This window comes from Alternaria ethzedia, assembly GCF_023757985.1.
Source record: "Alternaria ethzedia strain BMP 0044 chromosome Unknown scaffold_1, whole genome shotgun sequence".
Lineage (NCBI taxonomy): Eukaryota > Fungi > Ascomycota > Dothideomycetes > Pleosporales > Pleosporaceae > Alternaria > Alternaria ethzedia.
Genome location: NW_026056194.1, coordinates 2,002,929 through 2,023,951, shown reverse-complemented (window position 1 = coordinate 2,023,951; position 21,023 = coordinate 2,002,929). Strand labels below are relative to the sequence as shown.

The 21,023-nt window shown below is 52.4% G+C and overlaps 6 protein-coding genes across 6 annotated transcripts; 3 read left to right on the top strand and 3 right to left on the bottom strand.

Annotated features, from left to right (window-relative positions):
* Positions 1 to 1,018: 1,018 nt before the first annotated feature.
* On the bottom strand, positions 1,019 to 2,602 carry J4E87_000647 (uncharacterized protein; the record flags this gene model as incomplete). The annotated part of the gene is made up of 3 exons (XM_049372301.1): positions 1,019 to 2,261; positions 2,310 to 2,504; positions 2,598 to 2,602. The coding sequence occupies 3 exons, from the start codon at positions 2,600 to 2,602 to the stop codon at positions 1,019 to 1,021; spliced, it is 1,443 nt and encodes a 480-aa protein (XP_049238435.1).
* Positions 2,603 to 2,966: 364 nt separating this feature from the next.
* On the bottom strand, positions 2,967 to 5,703 carry J4E87_000646 (uncharacterized protein; the record flags this gene model as incomplete). The annotated part of the gene is made up of 2 exons (XM_049372300.1): positions 2,967 to 3,366; positions 4,502 to 5,703. The coding sequence occupies 2 exons, from the start codon at positions 5,701 to 5,703 to the stop codon at positions 2,967 to 2,969; spliced, it is 1,602 nt and encodes a 533-aa protein (XP_049238434.1).
* A 905-nt stretch (positions 5,704 to 6,608) lies between these two features.
* On the top strand, positions 6,609 to 8,462 carry J4E87_000645 (uncharacterized protein; the record flags this gene model as incomplete). The annotated part of the gene is made up of 3 exons (XM_049372299.1): positions 6,609 to 7,037; positions 7,086 to 7,612; positions 7,664 to 8,462. The coding sequence occupies 3 exons, from the start codon at positions 6,609 to 6,611 to the stop codon at positions 8,460 to 8,462; spliced, it is 1,755 nt and encodes a 584-aa protein (XP_049238433.1).
* A 4,811-nt stretch (positions 8,463 to 13,273) lies between these two features.
* On the bottom strand, positions 13,274 to 14,047 carry J4E87_000644 (uncharacterized protein; the record flags this gene model as incomplete). The annotated part of the gene is made up of 2 exons (XM_049372298.1): positions 13,274 to 13,347; positions 13,489 to 14,047. 2 exons carry the CDS (start codon positions 14,045 to 14,047, stop codon positions 13,274 to 13,276), a joined length of 633 nt encoding a protein of 210 aa, XP_049238432.1.
* A 4,059-nt stretch (positions 14,048 to 18,106) lies between these two features.
* On the top strand, positions 18,107 to 19,348 carry J4E87_000643 (uncharacterized protein; the record flags this gene model as incomplete). The annotated part of the gene is made up of 1 exon (XM_049372297.1): positions 18,107 to 19,348. The coding sequence occupies one exon, from the start codon at positions 18,107 to 18,109 to the stop codon at positions 19,346 to 19,348; it is 1,242 nt and encodes a 413-aa protein (XP_049238431.1).
* Positions 19,349 to 19,605: 257 nt separating this feature from the next.
* J4E87_000642 (uncharacterized protein) lies at positions 19,606 to 20,910 on the top strand (the record flags this gene model as incomplete). Its single annotated transcript, XM_049372296.1, has 1 exon — positions 19,606 to 20,910. One exon carries the CDS (start codon positions 19,606 to 19,608, stop codon positions 20,908 to 20,910), a length of 1,305 nt encoding a protein of 434 aa, XP_049238430.1.
* Positions 20,911 to 21,023: the final 113 nt, after the last annotated feature.

The following is a 21,023-nucleotide window of genomic DNA, read 5'->3' as shown; positions in this document are numbered from 1 at the left end:
TCCCCCACAACCCTCCACGCAACTCCCACCCTCCCCACTCCTTGTCCCACCCCTTCAACCCTAGGCACCTCATCCCCCTCACAACTCCCCACCCACCCACTCAAACTCGCCCGGAACCCACGCGCATCCTGCCGCGGAATCCTTACCCACACTTCGCGGCCGAGTATCTTGAGTATGTCGATGGGGATCGCGGCGCCGGTTTGACCGAGGTAGGCGCGTAGGGGGGCGGTGAGGAGGGTTGAGGTTAGGAGGGGGGAGATGGAGGGGGAGGGTGTGGGAGGAGATGGGTTGCATGGGGTGGTGGAGGTGGGAGGTAAGGAAGCGGTTCCTGGTGTGAGGAGGATGAGGTGGAAGTAACTCCAAGTTGTTTTGCGGAATGTGGTCTGGTGGAGGATGTGGGTTTGTTTTTCGGAGGGCTTGTCTTTGCGTTTGCGTTTTTTGGTGGTTGGGGTGTTTGGGGTGGGAGGTGCGTCGGGTAGGGCTGTGTCTGCGTCGTCGGGGATGGGCGCGTTTGAAGATGTTGAGGTGTTTGGTTCGGCGGTCGCGGACGTCGTATGAGCCGTCTGGGTAGCTATTGGCGCCATATCGAGGGCGTGTGGGTGTGCGCGCGTCTTGACTTTTCGTGTCGCAGTGTTGGAGCTCCGAGGTATCTTGACGCGAAACTTTTGGCGGGGTTAACTAGCGCGGTTTCCTTACCTCCGGTCCTCGCGTCTCTGAAGATTCAGAGACAGTTGGTATTGAAGAAGTTGGTAATCTGCTTTGGGAAGGTATGTCTTGATGAAGGTCGATGGGTTCTAGATCTCCGAGATGCCCAAAGTCTGCTACACGATATCGAGACTAAAGTTCAGTGTTTACTAACAAGAACTCGATAGATATTGAGCATCATCGTCATTACTTCCTATCAAAAGACCAGATACGACTATTCAACGCCTTTGAGCTCCGCTTTATCCATCCCAGGCCATTACTCATCCTTCACATCGTCATCGCAGGTCCACAAGTCCATGACTTATACAGTGTCTCAAGAGTGGAAAACCTTCTCCAACCTCTCCAGCAAAAGATCCGCGTGGTGCTTCTGGAAAATCAACATCGGCCTCAACCTGACTGCCCTCTCTCCCGACCCCCCGATGTTGACACCCTCACCCTTCGCCTTCCTCAACACCTCATCCCTCCTCACACTATCAAACGCAATAAACGTTCCCTGTCCCTTACCCCTCAGATTCTGAATCTCCTGCGGAAACCTCTCGCTCAAGCGCTGCAAGCCCGCAAAGAGATAATCCCCCGTCACCGCCGTACTATTCACAAGATCCATCCTGTTGATTTCTTGAATGATGGACCTGAACAGAATTGCCCTTGCCGGATCACCCATCCAAGTATTAAACTGGCGATACGGTTTATTCGGCCTAAGCGCATTATCACCAAAGTAATACCCCGCCGTCTGTGCTTTCTTGCTGAAAGTAACCATATCAGGCGGCGCATCCAACCCCCAGTGTTCATGCGCCCAGAACTTGCCGGTCGCGCCGACGCCCGTTTGCACTTCGTCGACGATGAGGAGGACGTTGTGTTTCTTTGTGAGGGCGCGCAGGCCGCGGAAGAAAAAGGGCGTCGCGTGGTTGTCGCCGCCTTCGGATTGGATGGGCTCGATTACCACGGCTGCGGGCGGGTTGTGGTAGTTCAAGAGGATGGACTCGGTTTCGTCGAGGCAGCGCTGCTCTTCTGCTGCGTTTTCGGCTTCGTGTTCATGGAGGGGGTATTTGAGGACTGGGAACGGGGCTTGCGGCCAGTCGAAGGCGGGGATGTCGAGCTTGTGGATGGGTTTGGAGCGCGTGGTTGAGAGACTGCCGAAGAGGCGGCCGTGGAAACCGGTCTTGAAGGAGAGGATCGACATGTCGGGTGCGCCGGGCGCTTTGTTGTTCATGGACGAGGATATGTCTTCGGCGGAGAAGTCGGCGTCGATGCCGCCGCGTTGTTGTTGTCGCTTCCACATGAAGGCGGCTTTGTAGGCGAGCTCGTTGGCGTCGGAGCCGGCTTGCGCGGTGAAGACTTGGTTGAGGCCTTTGGGGGCGACGGATAGGATGCCCGTTTCGAGGATGTCGGCCCAGTCGTGCTGGGGGAAGTTTCCTAGTGCCGGCCGGTTGATGATGGCGGAGGCCATGTCGGGGGAGGTGGCGGCGAGCAGGAGGGACGGGTTGTTGTAGCCTACGGGGATGGACGCGATTTGGGCGTATACGTCGAGGAGGACGTTGCCGTCGAGGTCTGCGATGCTGGAAGATGTCAATTGGTATTCTTTCCTGGATGTATGGAGGACGTACTAGTTGCCATAGCTTTGCGAGTAGTCGGCCATCATGTTCAAGCTCCTGGTGTCAAACACCTTGCTTAGTCTCTCAATAGCCTTCTTGCTCTCCGGACCGGGTATTTGAGTCTTCACAGTCGGCTGGCGAGGCTCATCTGGGAAGAAGGAGTGCTCGCCGCTGTCTGGAACAGCAGCAGCTGCTGCGGAAGCATGTCTTCTCTGTGTTGCAATTGATACCTTTGAGGTCACACGGGCATTCGTACGGAAAGCTGGGGCTCGAATACGCCCGGCACTGCGAGCGAGAGACGCCATCGTGGTCGTCGTCAGGACAGTTGTTGTCGGTAGAAAGACAGCTGTGTTGACACTGCGGGGAGCTAATGCGGGGAGACGCGACGCGTAAATGTGAGCTCAGCCTCACCACACACAAATACGGCGTATGTCGAAGAGGACAAGAAAACAGTAAAAGACGAGAGATTTGCAGATGAGTAAGAGCGATATCGCAACTTATAGCAAGTCCAATCTGTTTATCTATGCCGTGATATCGCTGATAGAGCTCCATGGTCAACCGGCCCTAACCCGTTGCTATCCCCGCAAAAGCTCGTCCAAGCGAGCCCCTCCAGGGCTTGACCCACTTTCGAGCTTGTCTAAACCAACTCCAATCTGGCAATGTGATCCGCTACACGCTGCAGACGCCGTGCACGCCAGGTCCATCTTCCACGTTAGTCACATCGAAACCCTTCTTGAGATTTTCGAGGTACGCGTCCGAGTCTCGCTGTCCTTGCTCATCCACAGAAAGTGCGGCTGCGCCATGATCCCAGATATCGTTCAAGTCATATTCCGGAAGCGCTCCGGTGTTGCAGTCAACGTTCTTTGACTTCACATGAACAATATACAACTCACTTCTCGTTCCGGCCTGCCCATATTGGAACAGAAAGTCGTTACCGCTCTCCTCCGCATTCCGCATGCGCCACTCATCGTCCTGATCTTCAAGCTCGAAACCGCCTTTGGGCTTTACAAAGTCAGCCTCGCCGATGTTCATATTCCAAGCCACGGTAGCAGGCTCCAGGATGACGTACCTACAGACTATGGGGTTCTTTACATGCGGGCTCGATGTCGAAGGTACCTAGATCGTTCTTTTGAGTCGGCGGCTAGGTACCGCTGAGGTAGATGAGATTTGCTTGGACCCAAATTGCGTCAGGCGTTGGCGGGCATTACCGAAAACAACCTAATCTAGGTAGCGAGGCGGATAAGGCTGAGCGAAGAGGCCGCCCGCGGGAGAATATGCTCGTATATGCTGATGCTGAAACTGAATGTCTCCCAATCGCTGACCGTGACGCGACGGGGCGAAGATCACGGCCTGTAGGTACGCGCGTAGACCTAGGTGTAAGCGCCCCAATCCTTCGCGACAAGATCTACGTCAGCCGGGAGGCACAGCATTACACGTTTTTTTCCTCTTCGAGAAGATTGTATTTCCGTGCCACCATCTTACATCTTTGGCTATCGAGACATGGGATAGGCCTGTTACTGTAGTCACATCGAGTATCGTTCAAGGTAACTTTGGGGCCATCCGTAAGAAAACAGGTTTGGCAACTGGTGTTTGAAATTGGACGCCTCGCCGTCTTACTGTTCTTCACCCACGCGTTTTCCTTTGAAACAACTCTTACGAAAGATGGCTGATTGACACGCCTTGGCCCCTCATAGCCCATGCATGATTTCACATCTTTCATATACTTTCGTTCCAGTTCAGAGCGTCGTTGACCTCATAGCCACTTCGGCGCAGCGTTCCATAGCTGCAGGGCGTAAATGCTGACAGGAACGCAGGGCAGTCAGCAAAGGGATACACGCAAGGCACCGAAAGTCATGGAGAGCTATGGATGAAGAAACTTGCATTACGATGTCTACGGCGATCTCCCCGCATAATCCATCGCTTGCGTCCACCGATTAGCATGAATGTGAGCTTCCACGCCCACACTTTCCACCTCGGCGCGCAAGCTCTCGCATCGGGCTTTCAAAGCTTCGTCGGCAGACCAATGACAAGACATGCGTATTTCTTTGAGGCAAGGTAACTGCTCGTCCTTTTTCTCAGCAAAGCCGTGAAACATGGTTTCGAGGGTTTGCTTGTGCTGTTGCGGTCTCCCCTCAAATACTTGAACCCCGTCGATTGTCTCTGACAAAGCCGTGGAGTTGGTGTCATTGTCGCGACTTTTCCACTCCTCTGATGTTAGGAACAACCGAGTGACCGAAGCGGGGACTAGGCCACACATCAGAAGATTGACATGAGACTGATCTGCAGGATCCGTTCCGAGGTGGGCGGCGGATCTAATGACGCATGTCGCAAGGTCAAGAGGGATCTCAAGCTTGTGCAGACGCGGGAAGTCGCGCATGGTCGCTGTTCCAAGCGCGATCTTGCCGCTGAATTCGCGCTTTGTGATAGACAGCTCTTCGAGATGGCTGCCAGCCTCCTTGCCGATAGTCGTAACGAGGTCGCAAATATCCCAAACTCGACTGAGTTGCTTGTCAGAGTGGGAGTAAACGAGCGTTTTCAGGCGCGGCGTGTAGCGTAGGAAGTGTTGCATAGCGGGACCATCGAGGTTGCAGCCGCGCAGGTAGGCTACTTCTAGTGTTCCGCCCACAGGGGGCGGCATTGATTGACGTGGAGAAGAGGGCTCTGAAGCTTCAATGTCGGATATAGAGGTGGGGCCGTGGAACGTGTGGATGCGTGGAAGGGCCAGGAGCGGAGTAATCTTGTTCAGGACAAGACCTTGCCGCATTGCATATGAGAACCCAGTCTTCAGGGTGGTCACCAATGCGAGACTGGCATTGGTCAAAGTGACGTTGGGTTGACGCGCGTGGTGGACGATGGCCTCAAAAAGCTTATCGGTTTCTTTGTCGTGAGTCCAGCGAAATGGAAGAACCACGGTCTTGACGTTGGGCAGCAGTGTTAGGAGAAAGGAGGAGGCAGCCTGGGTATACAGGTTGTCTTCCAGACCTCGTTCATACTTTTCGAAGTAGTCCTGCCACTCGTTGCCTGACAAGTACTTGGAACTGGCAAATAAGTCGCGAACGGTCTCAGGACGATAGCCATCCCTTTCCATGATCCAGAGGCGTCCGCCAACAGGGAGCCGAAGGTCCGCCTTGAAATCTGCATGCTCGATGTAGCGCGCAACAACTGGCTCTTCAGCGATTCGGGCTATGAGTTCAAACGGCGTCCTGATGGTGAGGGAAGGGTATTTGTCCTTGAGAAGATAATCGAAGTTGCGAAAGTGCGAGCGGAGTTCGTTGTGGTGCTTGAGCAAGGGCTTGCAAAGCGTGTGGAACTTGCGGCAGGACAGACATAGGCTCTCGAAACCCTCTGGAATCGTATGGTCGACGATGAGCGCGAGGAGTTCGTCGGCTAATTCCAGTAAAGCCATAGCGACGTTGTAGACGACTTCGTGAGAGCAAGAACCCTGGAAACAGTGGGATATGCAACGTCTAGTTACGAGGAGAATGCGACTTTGACTCAGCTTGGGGTCTGAATTTGGTCCGGGCTGGCCATTGAAGGTGTACTCTTGAGGGACGCGGTATGATTACAATAGCCTTGGGGTAAGTCTAGTTAGGCACACAGTATCAAGCGAGAGATTTGGGGTCCGCGATATGTATAGCAGACGTTGTCTCGGGCTGACGTCATGCCCCTGGGACAGACCCTGCTGAAGCCTTTAGCGACTAAGGAAGGGAGGCCATTGGACGGCCCTGCCCAGGCTTACTACCTCGCCAAGCCGGCCTCGCCCTACGCTTCAGGTTTATTCTGAACCGACTCCTACTCCTCCCCAAACCAACTCAACAGACAAGAAAAAGCGCCTTTGACTCAGACGGGGCGTTCACAATCCTGCTTTGCGACTTACAGTGATCCAGACTGGGGCCTTGTCTCTCCCTCAACCAATTCCTCTTCTCCACCATCGCTTCATCTTCGCCCCCAAAATACACAACTTTCCACTGTCTTCGTCATGTCTCCTTCGTATTCGTATTTTGATCATCAGCTTCTTCTAAGCAAAAGCCTCCATTGCAACAAGATGGGGCGGCCGTCTGCCCGCACCATGCGAGCCATGAGGAAGTCATTCTCGGAGATGCTATTTCCAGCATTCAATCTCAGCATGAGGGGGCTCAATGCGATCGTCAGCATTGGTACTTATCTCCATTTCAGGGCTACAAAGAGGACATGTTTTGGCTCTCTTTTCAACACAAGTCATCACAGCCAGTTTCTCACTGCTTCATCATCACCTCTATTATCGTTAACTCCTACTTCCTTTATCCGTTATCAATTTCCCTACTCTTCGCCATGCGCGCCAAGCGAGCCTCTGCGATGCGGTTCCTACTATGTTCCTCAGTTGTCCTTACAGCGTCTGCAGCTGTGATCCGTACGCCTCTGCAACGGCGCCTAGAGGAATGCCAGCTAGACATCCAAGATGGAATGGCCGACGATCCCGACAGAGTCAATACGGACGGGACGGCCGGGATTGGTGCCGAGTTTGAGAGTCCGGACTTCCGCCTTACAAAGTCGGGATGTAGCGCAGACGATACAAACGCCGCAAAGAGAAAGGTCATTGCCGAACGAACAGGCACGAACTGGGAGCTCACTGCAGACTCTGTCAACGAACCTGGAGCACTCCAGGCTGAGTACATCATTGATGGTGTCAAGGTCAAAGTAGGCAGCACAGATGATGCGACCAACGGCGCGAAGGTCGCGGCAGCTATGGCCCAGGATCTCGTAGGTGCCACCCAGCAGACCCGTGATGAATCTTGCTAACCCCTTCAGATTGACTGGTACCCATGGAACGGAAAACTGGACGCAGATTCACGAAAGGTCAACGTAGCCGAAAACAAATGCAATAAGTGGACGATCATCACCCGCCAAGATAGGAAACCAGAGAAGATATCTTACCAGCCCCAAATCACCACGCCGATGCCATTAGAGGCACTGTACAGCCTGATGAAGGAACAATTCGATGAGAGCGATCCAAATATCCTCAATGGGCTCGATCGTTTTCAAAACAAGAAGCTTGATTTCGTAACGAAGAATCACTTCCAGTCCAGCCCAGGCGGCATCGGTCCGGAAGCGGCCACGGATGACGTGCTGGCCTTTTGCACCCTGGTCTTATCGTACGCCAAAAACGCAAAGGATCCTCTACAACCGGGTTCAAGTCCCAAGATCTTCACATCGTTCACGCCTCGAACGAATTTTAACGTGATGCTGTCGCATGTCAGCTCCAAGTTGGCATCAAAGGGGGACAAACTTTGGGATTTGTTCAACATCCTTGCGTGCTACCAGAGTGGCGGGACCGAGTAAGTTATGGCTTGACCTATAGATGGTTTGACCAGTCTAACCAAACGTAGAATTGATACAGACGTATGTGGAGGTACCCCCGAAAGTCCCGAGCCTACCGACAACAAATTTGGCGACTACACTTTTGCTCAAGGCGATACCAAATGCAACATCCGTGACTGGATCCATGGTCTAGACCCAGAATCAGATGAAAACGATAAGCTCACCGAGTTCGACAAGGAAATCGACGGGTCTATTGGAAGACTAGGCAAAACTCAAGAAAAGATGTTCAATTCTGAGCGCTCTGTGCCTCTCTTCGAATTCCGCGATCTCAATACCCTCCAGACTGAAGGAATGGAGAAATTCATGGGCGATGTAGACCAGGCCATCCAAGACCTCCACAATAAGTTTCGAGAATCACCTACAAAGAAGGCCAGGCGTGGCGTCTGCGATGATTTTGAGCCGGAGCCGGAGCAAGAGCCAGAGCCGACTGGCCCGACCAAGCAGCTCGCAGTCCTCGGTGCCTATGTCCCAGGCGCCCCCACGATGGACTGGCTCTTCCTCGAAGCCGACTTTGAAAAGGGCGTCGAGTGCCGCGAAGACTTCCTCCGACCCTTTGAGACTGTACCGTGGGATGAGTCTGGCACAACGTACCCTGGCGGCACCAAAGAGCTCGATCTCGAGATTGACGGAGAGGTGTGCGAGTACCGCAATGACGGCGACGATCCGGGTGCGCTCTGGTGTGGCGAGAGGGTCATTGGCTGCGTGAACGATCCGGCCGACAAGGATCCCAACGATGTGAATGCGGAGAAGGGCGAGTACCAGTGCGGCGATTACACGCGACAGCCTGTGTTTGTCTGCCCTTGGTAGTTGCGCAGTACATGACTTTGTTCGGCATCTCTAGAACGTTCCGCACACGCGATATTGGGAGGCGTTCTTGGGTCTTTTGTATGGTAGTTCTGTCGCTCTCTTCGTATTTGTGTGTTGGTGTTAGTGTTTCGGTGGCTCAGGTGGTGCGAGATCGGGGTCTGTGCTCGACGCTAGATTCCGGCGGCAGAAGATGGATCTCAACACCATCATGTCGGCACCACCTCACCTATCTTGTAGAATTATGTAGAACAAGAATCTTTTTATCAAGGCCTGTTCCCCCAGCTTTGCTATCATGCACTTTCTACATGGTCATGCAGTCAGCTTACACGGCTAAAAGCGCGACGGCGCGTGATTGCTGCATAGGTAGTACCCCGCATCGTCTCAGCAGCCTTGGGCGACAACACAACCTCGTCTGTCTAGAATGTATCCTTATCTCTAGACGACAGTCATCGAGCGAGATTAAGAATTGCGCGAAATTGCAACGGCCAGATATCATGCGCGATGTGCGAACGAGAACCAACAAACCAGAGTGAACTGGACGCGGACCATATCATCGGAGAGCCGCCAACGGAGCCCGCGATATACGAGCACCAGCCACTCAATCATTCCTGGGACGAGATACGATTGATCAAGCTTCGAAAAGAGAGGGAAGGGCCTTTGCGCTGCAAAATCCAGATCTTTCCACTCAACAATGCTCCACGATACATTGCGCTATCCTACCGATGGGGCCCTCCGTCGCCTTTGCATAACCTTCTCGTTGGAAACAAAGCACTCAAAATCCGGGACATCCTTAATTCGTGCCTACTTGAGCTGCGAGAAGATGTAGATACATGGCTGTGGATCGATCAAATCTGTATCGCGCAGGGGGATACCACGGAACGAAACCACCAGGTCGGAATGATGTCGCGCCTATACAGCAACAGTGCTTCTGTCATTGTTTGGATAGGCGACATACCTTTAGCAGCTCCAGGGAATGTTGATCGGTTCACCGACCAAAACCTCGATAGTGCGTCGGCCGTGGCTTTGTTAAATAACAGTTACTTCACGCGACTGTGGATAGTGCAAGAAGTATTGCTTGCAAAGACCGTCAAAATCCATCTCAACGGGAATCGCTGCGTTACATGGAGAAGACTATATGATGCATACCTGTCGGCAGTCCCGGGTTCTATCATTCCCACCGCGTCCTCGTACCTCCTAAACAACCCGATACATGAAGGGGATAGAAGTGCGTTGGCGTGGACAACATGTATCAATGGCTTCTCTGCAAACGCATGTGAGGATCTTCGAGACAAGGTGTATGGTATGATGGGCGTTGTAAGGGAAGAAGACAAGCTCACAGTGGACTATCAGAAGAGTGTCCTTGAAGTATATACAGACGTGTTCAGCAACATGTGGGACTTGGGGGGTCCAATGCATCCGAATCACATGGCAGGTCATCTTCGCACGTTGGGTTCCCAGATGGGTATCGAATTATCACTGATAGCCAGCTTTGAGCTTGTACTTCACCATCGATATGAACAAAGCTTACAGGATCGAGTATCAGCCATACGGTTCAAGAAAGCAGATGATGTAGATAAATACGATCATTGGTGGTATGAGTGCGACGGTAAGAGACTCTACTTTTGTCCTTCACTTATGTAGATGCCCTCGCTCCCTGTTTACTTACCAGCACGATTCCTAGACAGATAATGCAATGTTCTCCTTGTAGGTTCGCCGCATCGTGAAACACAAGACACCGACACTTACTCTAGTCCTGGAACAGGTTTACCTAGTAGTAGAAACTTTCGCGATGATACTTTCCGCCGAGCTATTGCGCATAGCCATAGTTCGGCTCGAGCAGATGGTGCAGCTTTGCTCCGCTGCCTGCTGACAACGCATCCATGCATGGCGGCGGGAAATCGGCATTCACGGACGAGCATCTACAAGCCGGTAACACGAGGAGGTCCCAGTATATGGCCTTTGCTCAGCTTCCTGTCAGTAAAGCCTGGAAGAGCTTTTGTGCATGTTGGCAGAGATCTCAGAGCGGTCAGTACAGCATCACAAATAACCATGCTCTCTCCTGGGGCAAGTCGAGTGCGCGCTCCATCACCATCATGACCAACTGAGCAGTGATAGGAAAAGGTAAAAAGCAAGCTTCTTCCTCAAGCGACTGGCAAGCCAGAAGTCTCAATGAAAAAGTGGTCGCGTCAGCCAGAGATAGTGCGATACTGGCGACACTGTGGTCCGGAGTATGAGCAAGCCCAGGGACCCAAGACCTGAGTACAAAAATAAGAATAATCTTGAAGTCACCGTAGTGACCTAGGAGGAGTTAGCGCGATGCCGAAAAGGGTAATGAGGGAGAGAATGCTTACGTTTCAGAGATTAAACTGAAAAGAACAGATACTACACTTGATCTGGGGGGGTGAGTCAGCAGGTGTCTCGAAGGTGTTTGTAGAAGGGGTACGTACCTAAGCCAAAAGGCAAAGAGAGCTAAGGAGCGAAGGAGGGGACGGGCTGCGCGAGGTTGATATGGGCGCTGCAGGCTTGGCGCGCTAGCGGTCACATGATCGCTTACTAGCGCTCCAAGCACGCTTTGGCCCTGTGAAGGTGGGTGACCATGGACCCTGCACCGACGTTTTGCCGGCCGGGCGCAGCGGCGATGACGGCGGTGCCTTGAGGCGAGCAAGACGAGTTTGTCCTGAACGCTCCCGCTCTGCGTATACTCCCCAAATGAGACGACTGCGACTGACACCTTCGCTCGCAACAAGAACTCGGACGGTGCTCACCTGAAGCCCATATCAACTGCAGACTCCTTCTCGCATCCGAAACGTTGCCGCAACATTCGAATACTCCGGCTTCAGATCCGCTGTCTTGATAGCTAACAAGATCGCTTTGGTCCCGGTGGATGTCCTTCTACGTGCGCTACCCACCACTGCTTCCGAGCTCTCCACGCCGCTCCAAGGGTTAGGAGCGCCCTCGCATTCCACCGAGAACAGAGGAACCTACAACGATCGTCCAGCTGGCATCTGCGAACACCATATAAACTACTGCGTGTGGCCGTTGCAAGTTCTAAACACCGTTCCTGATTGGTACACGTCTCTGCTTATGTGCATCATGCGGGAAGCTGAACGTGTCAATGGCCAAGCATTTTGCGCGCAAAGCCCCACGGCTGAGAGTTTGCGCAAATTTGCGCTTTCAGGTTGGGTTCTCGGACGACTCGGCACATATCTAGAGGTGATGTTCGTGTGGTGGATACGATTGTAGCCGTTTCATTGACTTCGGGGCCCAACACATACGCCACTCCGATATACCGTTATCATGGAAGACGCATCAAGTACAACCAACCACTGGCGATGCGCGCAATGCGTGGAAAGCGTACTCTACTCGTTCGCGAACGGGCACATCGAACACGTGCGCATGTGGAAATGCTGCCAATGCGGATTCGCTGAGAATCGTGCCTCCCTGTGGGATGCATGCTCCATGTGCGACTCTACCATTCTTTTGGAGAACTACGCTTGTCACTACCCCTCCCCAAAGTTGTTCGAGGTTGCGACAGAAGAGGCGATGAGTGATAATGCAGCCTACAACCCTTCAGACGTCATTAGTGTGGAAGCGCCAGGAATGGGCACTTTTCCAGGAATACATGCCTCGGATGATTTTATCTCTATGATTCAGCGGAACATGCCGTTATTGGGACCGGTCTTTGGTGGTCACCAGCAACTCCAAGACGTGTTGGTGCTTGATGGATTTGATGAAAAAAGCATGCTCACCTCCATTAATGACTTGGATTATACTGGCCTCGAGGCTGATGGAACGGACCAGATCCGAAGAAGCCACGCTAACCTCCCGACACCGTACGAAGTTAATGATCCAGTCACTGCATACTCCCACGGTAACCTCGGAGTTACAGCGACCACTTCAAGCGACGCGTCGTCCTCAACAACGTCGGCCCCAACGAAAACCCATTCAACACCATCCACACTCACCGCCATGACGCAATCAGATCTCGACAGCGGCTACGGCACCCAAGGCAACATATTCAAAGCAGATCAAGCATCACGCAAACGCGCAAACGAAGATGACGACCATATACCGCCCAGATCAGACACCACTAACAACAATACGAGCCCACCGCCCCGCAAAAAGACCCGACGCCGTCGTTGCGACCCCATCAATCCCGGTCTCGCATGCCCCTTCTACGTACGCAATCCAAGCCGCTGCGAACACAACTCTTGCGTCGCACCCGGCTTCCTCGACATCCACAGACTCAAACAACATCTCGAACGCGTGCACCTGTACTACATATGTGAACGATGCGGGGCTGCATTTCAGGCAAACGCAACAGGAAGACAAGACTTAGCCATGCATCAACGCAATACTCAGCCATGCCAGCTTGTGGAAAAGCCAAGCGCAGAAATCTCGAGTCTGAGCCATGCGACATTTGAAGTGATGCGGTCCAAGAGAGGTGCAGCGGGGAAGTCGAAAGAGGAGCGATGGCGTGAAATCTACCAGCTCATATTCATAGACGCCGACGAGAAGGAACTGAGAAGAGCTTGTGAGTTTTATGCCTCCCTATTATTGTATTGGCCTACTAACCGTGATTGGATGTCGGCACGAAAAGCCCAGTACCGGGATATCCAGATCGCGATGATAGGTTATCGCAATGCGAAGAGATGCACAACATCTCTCGACAACTGCTTCGCGTGTTACCCGAACGATTGGACGCATCCATCAAGAGCCGCTTGCACGATGACAGGCTAGCCGCGATATGGCGTGAATTTGCGGATGACCAATTACACGACTTGATAGAAACTCTCCTTGCCGACTTGTCTTCACGAGGCCACACAAAGGATCGAGATAAAGCGTGTGACAAGACTGATGATCTGTCTTGGTTTGATTTGGTAGACTACAACAAGCTGTAACGAGCATCACACTTGGCCCGCCACGATTTCGTAACTCGACCCTGCCAATTTTCCGAATTCCCCCTCCCAAATCCCTCTGGCAAAGGCATAAAGTCTATCAAGCCTACACTGCATCATCCACCGACATCCAGTTTTCTCGAGGTTGAAACTCAGTGGCGTATTGGCGTCGCACCCATGATCAAAGACATCATTGTAAAGGTCTTTACCCTCCTTGCTGAACGCAAGACGTAATCTCTGCTGGAAGGCTGTAGCATAGAGGGTTTTAGCTTCCTCATTGTGTCGGCAATGTGTCCCCAAAAGCCTCCCGAGTTCCACTTCGTATAGCTCCTTCTCATACGCGATAGCCTTTTCCCACGCATCTGGGTCCGATGTAGTAGTCCTGGTGATGACACCATGCTCAGCCTTGACCAAATTCGCGCGTATGCCTTCCTCCGCAATCTCGTAGAAAGATGGACCTGGATCTTGATGCCGCCGTACGTATCTCTCCTCCATGAACAGTGCATCCATCAAGGCTTTCCAGTCGCATGTAACTCGGCAACTGAAACGCCCGTCTTGCTCTTGTGCAGGAAACTTAAGGTCGAAAGCACGCGTCTCCGCACTACCGACGAAAGTATACCGTCCATCCGGCGCATCAAACCAGATGGCCTGTACAAGTTCTTCAAAGCCATAGCCAGCTGTCCACATAGCTACGTCACCGTACGCTTTGATCCACGTGGCATCGTGCTCCAACCTCCCACATGAGGCAGTATCTTGCCACAGGGTAGACCGTTCCTCCGGACGCGGCTGGCCTGGACGCAGAAGGAGAGAAAGCGTTGAAGATTGTGGGTCAATGGAATGTTCGTCTGTGGTAGCGACGAGGTTTTTCTCTATCCGACCAAATTGAATGTGGGTCCACTCGATGTGAAGGATGGGAAGAAAGGTCGCTCGGAATGTGCGCTCGGCCTCTTTTCTCCACGCTTGCGATACTTGACGGCATGTAACTCAGAGCACGAATGGGTCGTCGACGCTTTGGAGGACTTGTATGAACAACTCGTCCGGAAGGCGGGGTAGGCAGGTGGTGGCCATCTTTGACCTGGTTGTAAAAAAAGAATGATATTGCTGCGAGTCGATCTCGAGTTTCCAAGGTGGACATCGCGTCAGCTTTAACGCGCCATACTCGTAAAAGAGGATTGCTGCCTGTTAAGCGAAATGCAACCTTGGAAGGATGCACTTCTTGCCGTGTTTCGGTCTGCAGCGTCACGCATCATCAGCGCTAAATGAGAATGTGATTAGGCTTCTACAAAGGTTCGTAAATAGGCGGAAGATATTGCGAGCTTTATCGCCAAAGTCTACGACGGATGCGGCGTTTGGCAGTCCAGGCTGTCGTGGCGGAGTGGACGTTATAGATAGAATAAAGAATAGAAGAACTGCGCGTAGCGCGGTAACGTTTTAAGAAACTAGGCTAAGCACTATAGAGAGTGTGCGTACGACATAGTCGCTCTAATAGACTAGACTGAGCACTATCGCTCGTATACAGAGCATAAGAGCTTACGCTACAAATGGAACTACTCTCCTCGTGTTCTTCAAGGCCGGGTCTTGCAACTGGGGACTTTTTTCCAACCCGAGTAATTCCCTGATCGCATGAGTCTGATAGACCGTGCCGTTGCTCATAGAGTAGAAGATCGCATCGTCGTAAGAGGCAGTTAAATTACGCGTCGCAAGTACAGTGCGGCTACCATCTGCTAAGAGAAATTCGCGGCGGAGATGAGGAGGGAAGTAGTCGGCTGGGTCTGCCTTGTGTAGCCCCCATCCGTCGTCCTCGGTAGCGTTTGAGTCTGCAATCTGCGTCAATAATGATCAGGCTCAAATATAGATGTAGCATGCGCCTACCTCTGCTATGAAGGTTGTAATTTCCATTGCCCTGGTACACGTACTGGTACCCATCGTTTGCACCACCTCCATCAAGACAGTATGGACTGGGCACTGGTTAGCCAAATGAAACGAGGAGACTGGGGAGCACGAAATCTTACGTGTTGCCTGTACCGGGATTTCCGAACGTAAGATCGAAAGTGCAGGGTTCGTTGCCGCAGGTGGAACTGAAGAATCCACTCAAGCGACTACCCTCTGCCGTGTTCTCCCCCGACTCGGTGCACCGAAGAAGTGCTCCACTGCCGCCTTCGACAACGGACGCGTAAGGATATTCGTCACAAGTGTCCTCGTCAGGACCCGGCGTTGCCATCTTGCCATTGCGACATGGCGTAGGGGAGACACAACCAGCCGCCCTCCGACGTGCGGCAGACTGACCATCGGGCCCATTGTAGTTAAGGATCTGAGGACAGAAGTCAGCGCCCAAATATCCTCCTGAGCTAGGCGATCCTTCCATACCCTTGGCTTGTTAGCGACATATATCGCGTAGCAGTCGTTGTTGCAAGGCCCCGGATACTCGGAACAATCCAGGTTCAGCATATACTGCTGGCCGAGGGCAAATGGGACAAGAGCAATCAATGCGAGAGCGAGCATACTGGGTGGTCTCAATCGGGAAGACCAAAAGAAACTGTACAGACACAGCTGATGAAGAACGTGGAAAGAGGTGTCGTAGAATGAAGATCTCGGAAGAAAGTGGAAGGAAAGTTTAAAGCAAGCCAGGCCACTTCTTATACGTAGCAGTGACATGATGGGGTTCAAAGTCAATTATCAGGCGTCCCGAGCTAACAGAATTGGAACGTGTGTTGTCATATGTACATGTATCATGTGCTACTAACGCATTGCCGATCGAGAGTGATAAGGTGGAGGAGGAACGTATGTCACATTTTAGCATGGAGAATGTACAGTGGCGTACGTAAGATGAACCATGCAGGCTGAAGTAAGTGAGATGAAGGATGTGGGGTAAAGTATATTTGCTGATGTGCCATGCTTTACAGACTAGAAATCTTAGTTATGAGCAGGCTGTGAAGATACGTTGTACCGCTATCCACAAGCTTTGCAAACGTTGAACGCGTCCGCGGGTAGTTGGGAGAACGCTGGATAGTAGGTACAGTATAAACCGGGTTGTATAGTATGAACTCAACCGGTCAATACGATCTGCAAATGTTGCGAGGACTAGAACGAATAGACGCTTGCGATTCGATGCGCGGGCATGAGGGATGTTTTCCAAGCGCTTACGTGCAACCACGCCTGATTGGACCCGATTACGCCCAGTTTCGCCCAGTTTCGCCCGTTTTCGCTCATTTTCGCTCAAAGTCGCTAGCTTGGTGGTGCAGGAAGCCCGATGAGGGAGAAAAGGATCGGCGCGGGAGGGGCGGGGTACCTAAGCAGGCGGCCGTGATAGCCGGAAGCTAGCGGGGAGTTACCGTAGCGTGCCCCGCACGCGGAATGATCCTTCATCAGGAAACATTAGAAACCTAAGAGGGGAATTACGTCACATTGCTAAAATCCCACATGCTGTGTTACACACGTTCTCCTTCGATCACGCCGAATGTTCATACCACTGTACTACCGTGAGAGCTTGCTGAATTCTTTCGTCCTGGTCGTTACCTGATCTTTCTGATCTCCCTTCCGCCTAAACTTCGAAAAATGGGTTTAATGTACCCTGTAGTTTGCGCCGCCCGGCTACCCGAAGAGGTCAGTGGGGTGTATCCTCTCCCTAGCTTCGGCTCAGCACTGACTTCAAGCGAGGGTTGCAGACTATAGATCTTTTCATCAAGGAAACTCGCGACGAGGTCGACATGTGGCGAATTGTTTTCGTGGACAGCGTTGACGATTATTACGACGAGGCATCAGGGGTACCAGGACAAGACGGAAGCGACCCAAACTCCCCATTCATTGGAAAGACGCCCCAGGAATGTCACCAACTGCTCTTGAAGCTTCGCGAGGATACAGAGTCGGAAATCTTTACGGACCTTTTTGCCATCATGGACGAGAGATCAACAGAAGACAACACTGTACTGCTCGTGTGCGCAGAGAGGGACTCCGGCGGGGAGAACGAAGTCTTGGCCCTGGCGACTGTCCGTGCTACCTTCAAGGCTGCACCTACCGCGCTAATGCTATATGAAACGGGACACAGCAGTGTAGGGGAGGATGCGGAACGTGCTGCACGTGAAAAAGACAATGTTTATCGTGGAAGGTAGTCTACTCACGCATAACGTGGACTAAATGGCATCGATCGTTTTGCAAGGCCGGAAGAACTATCTTCTAGCGTCCACAGGGGATAGCGATTGAGTGTATAAAGGCCGCAGTACGTTTGGTCGTGCGGAGCGACGTGAGCCGCAACGTTGTCGCTCTGGAGCTCGTAGACCGCACAGAGGCCGCGCTAAGTAGCTTTTGTTGTTGTGTTGGAGGGCGTTGAACGTACAAATACGGTAACGTTCGATTGTGGTGCGACTTGCAACGGTATCGAAACCAAACTTTAGACTGCGTTCAGGAGGACGTATTGGTTAGGTATAGGAGGATGCGCAACAGAGGGGTAACTGACAAACCTCGTCGCGCTAAGTCACATGTCTTCGCGTTTAGCGTGAAACCTCAAATTAGCGTGTAAGCTTCCCCGCGTCTTTTTACTGACACAGCATCCAACTCCAAATTCGAGTATCAGGCTGAAGCAGATCTTGCTGCCATCGACAAAACCATCGTCCATATAACCTCTCTTTCTTCCAATTTACCAGGCAATTTCCCGACTTGCTTCATCCGCGATGGCTGGCCCGACGCCGTCGACCCCATTCCGCTTTCGCGACCTCCCCGGAGAGGTAGGACTCTTCGAATCTCCACAATATGATGCGTGCTGACTCCTATTTCCCGCAGATACGCAACAAGATCTATCGTATCGCATTATGCAGCTTCAGCCCACCACCAACCACCGTCACGATACAGCCCTCGTCCTTTCTCACCGCGACACTCGCAGAACATCAGGTCGAGACCGCGATACTGCGTGTATCCAAAGAAACATACCGCGAGGCTTATAGTGTCATGGTCAAAACCAATCGCTTCATAAAGGTCACATCGTCGCGGGGGCTCCCCATGCGCCTTGCTATGGCAGGCCAAGCGGTCCGGATGATCGCCATCGACGAAGACATTGTTGATAGATTCAAGGGATACGTGCTTGGTGTGCACATTGGTTTCAAACAACCACGATTCGCTCGTTCCCCACTTGACTCTGAGAACCTACGTGAACCTGTCACCGCGATGATTCTTTACAGCGATCTGGACCGGTTTTGTAAAGCATTAAACGATGGGGATTTACATGATCCGGGGTTCAGCGAAAAGATCAAGATCTCAATCACCATGGCGCCCGTCTTAGACGTTGCGTCAAGTAACACACAATCACCCGACCTCAACGGTTTCTTTACCAAAACCACGCAGGAAAAACTGTTCATGCCGTTCATGGCCAATCTGTTTGGATACAGGGCCGTCGAAATTAGTGGCCATGTCGACAATGCTCTGGCAGCTACCGTTCGTCAAAGTCTTGGGCAAGACAGATGTTTCAATCCGGCGGCTGTTCTCGCCGAGTTTGCGGCCGCGAAAGATCGCGGGTCACAACAGTTTAAAGACCGCCAATTTGAGGAGGCCGTCATTGGTTGGCAGGACGCCGTTTACGATATGGAGCAGCTACGTGAGTCCAGTTCCTGGCCAAATCTGATTCGCAAGGGAGGTGATGCATTCGTTGCGGAAATCGCTCCGCTATACTTTCTGATGCAGCTTAACATCGCCCACATTCAGATCGCGAATATGCAGAAGAACGCGTTTGGCGCCGAGCTATTGGCCGATGGCGCGCTGAACTCTGCAACTCGGTCGTTGAAGCCAGGCTTCTGGAAACCTGGTTACAAGTACAGACCTTCGCCTCAGCAGTTCGCCAAGCTGCGCTATCGGTACGCAATGTTCATGAGGCTGGAAGGAAACCCACAGAATGCGAATCGCGCTTTGAGCTTCATCGATAAAGCTCTTCTGTCACAGCCGGGTGACGGTGTACTTCTGAGAGAGCGTGAGAACATTTTGGGGTGGATACAACGGCTCTGATTCCGTATCCAACGACTTCAATACGCGCTCGAACGCCTTTCATAGTCATCTACTGGCTCCTACGAAGCGATCATAGGGTATTGGCTTCCCGCACTGGTGCCTGGGAAAGCTAGGACCTGGTGGCTCGTGCTTCATAGCTCGCTACAGATCACAAAATTGATTCTACCCGTCGTTGTTTCTACGTTGCCTCGAACAGAACTATTTCACTAAAGCTCCGAGACCACTTCCGCCATTAGAAGTGGCGCGCAGTCGCTATAATGTCCAAGTTCGCTCAACCCTTCCGCTTCATGGACTTACCCGGAGAACTGCGCAATCAAGTCTACACCCTGTTGCTATGTTCGTTCGGGTACCCAGTCGAGCAGACCGTCGACAACTTCCATTTGCCTATTGCATCTGACGGCCACCGCGCCGACACAGCCATCCTGCTCACCAGTCGTCGAGTCCATCTTGAAGCCTACGATGTCATGGTGAAGGTGAATCGTTTCGTCGCTGTCAGCGCATATCTGCCTTTACCATTGATGGAAATCCTACAGGAGGGTGATGTGTCGGTCATCACCCTCAATGATCTGCATATCTCTCAGTTCAAGGGCCACATGCTATCAGTAACGTTATCGACGTCAACGCCTTCGCATGAGCCGCCCATGAGCGTCATGCTCCTCGCCGGAGACTTACAACCTCTCTGTGAAAACATCAATCGAAGCGGTTTTGATACAAGTCTCACAATCGACGTGGACGTTGCGCCCCTGCTCGGCGAGCCCACTCCAGTCTACAAAGATTCCTTCGACGCCTTCGTCTCGGAAGAAATACTGCTCAGCCTGCTCGCCCCATTCAAGACCTACATGCGGGGCTTCAAGAATGTCCACGTACACGGTCGCGTGTCGTCCGAGATTGCGATCGCAACGGCGGCGGACATGTGCAAGGATGAATGGTCGGATCCTGTTGAAACTTTTCACCAACTCCAAGGACTGAAAGATCACGCTGATGTGAAGTGGGACTATGACTCTCGCAGGGAAGTATTAGGGTCATGGAATGAGTGTTTGGTGGAGATCGGCCGTATCCGCGAATCTTCGTCGTGGGGCAACCTCGTCTTGTTGGGAGGAGATTCATTCGTCGATGCAATGATTGAGCTAAGGTTCTCATGCTGCCTGGGTCTCTGCTACGCTATCATAGCGATGTTCAACGACGAGATGGAGAACGGCAAACATGGAGGGCTTATGGACGCTCTCGACATGATCTTAAAGCGTACCATGACCGCCGTGGGAGAATGCATGGAGCCAAATCTTTGGCAAAAAGGTCGCGAATGGGAGCCCTCAGATGCTCGATTTGCTAAGCTACTCTACCGACAAGCGATAATGATTCTCCTAGGCGGCAATAGTCGCAACGCGGGCCTCGCAATTGAGTTCATGGAAGTCGCTCTCGAACTCTCGCCTCACGACAGAGATATCATGAAAGTACATGACGCCATGCTCAGATGGAGAGCTTCTGGCTGCAACTTCGATGCCAATGGGGATTCGATTCGCATCCATCTGTGTGAAAATGGAGACATTACAATCGATATGTAATGTAACGGTTGCGCTCACATCCAGTCTGTTCCCACGAGACGCGCTGGTACCTACGTTTCTGCGTCTCAGGCAGAACGTTTTAGCAGATACATGTACGAATAAAGTGTTTGAAG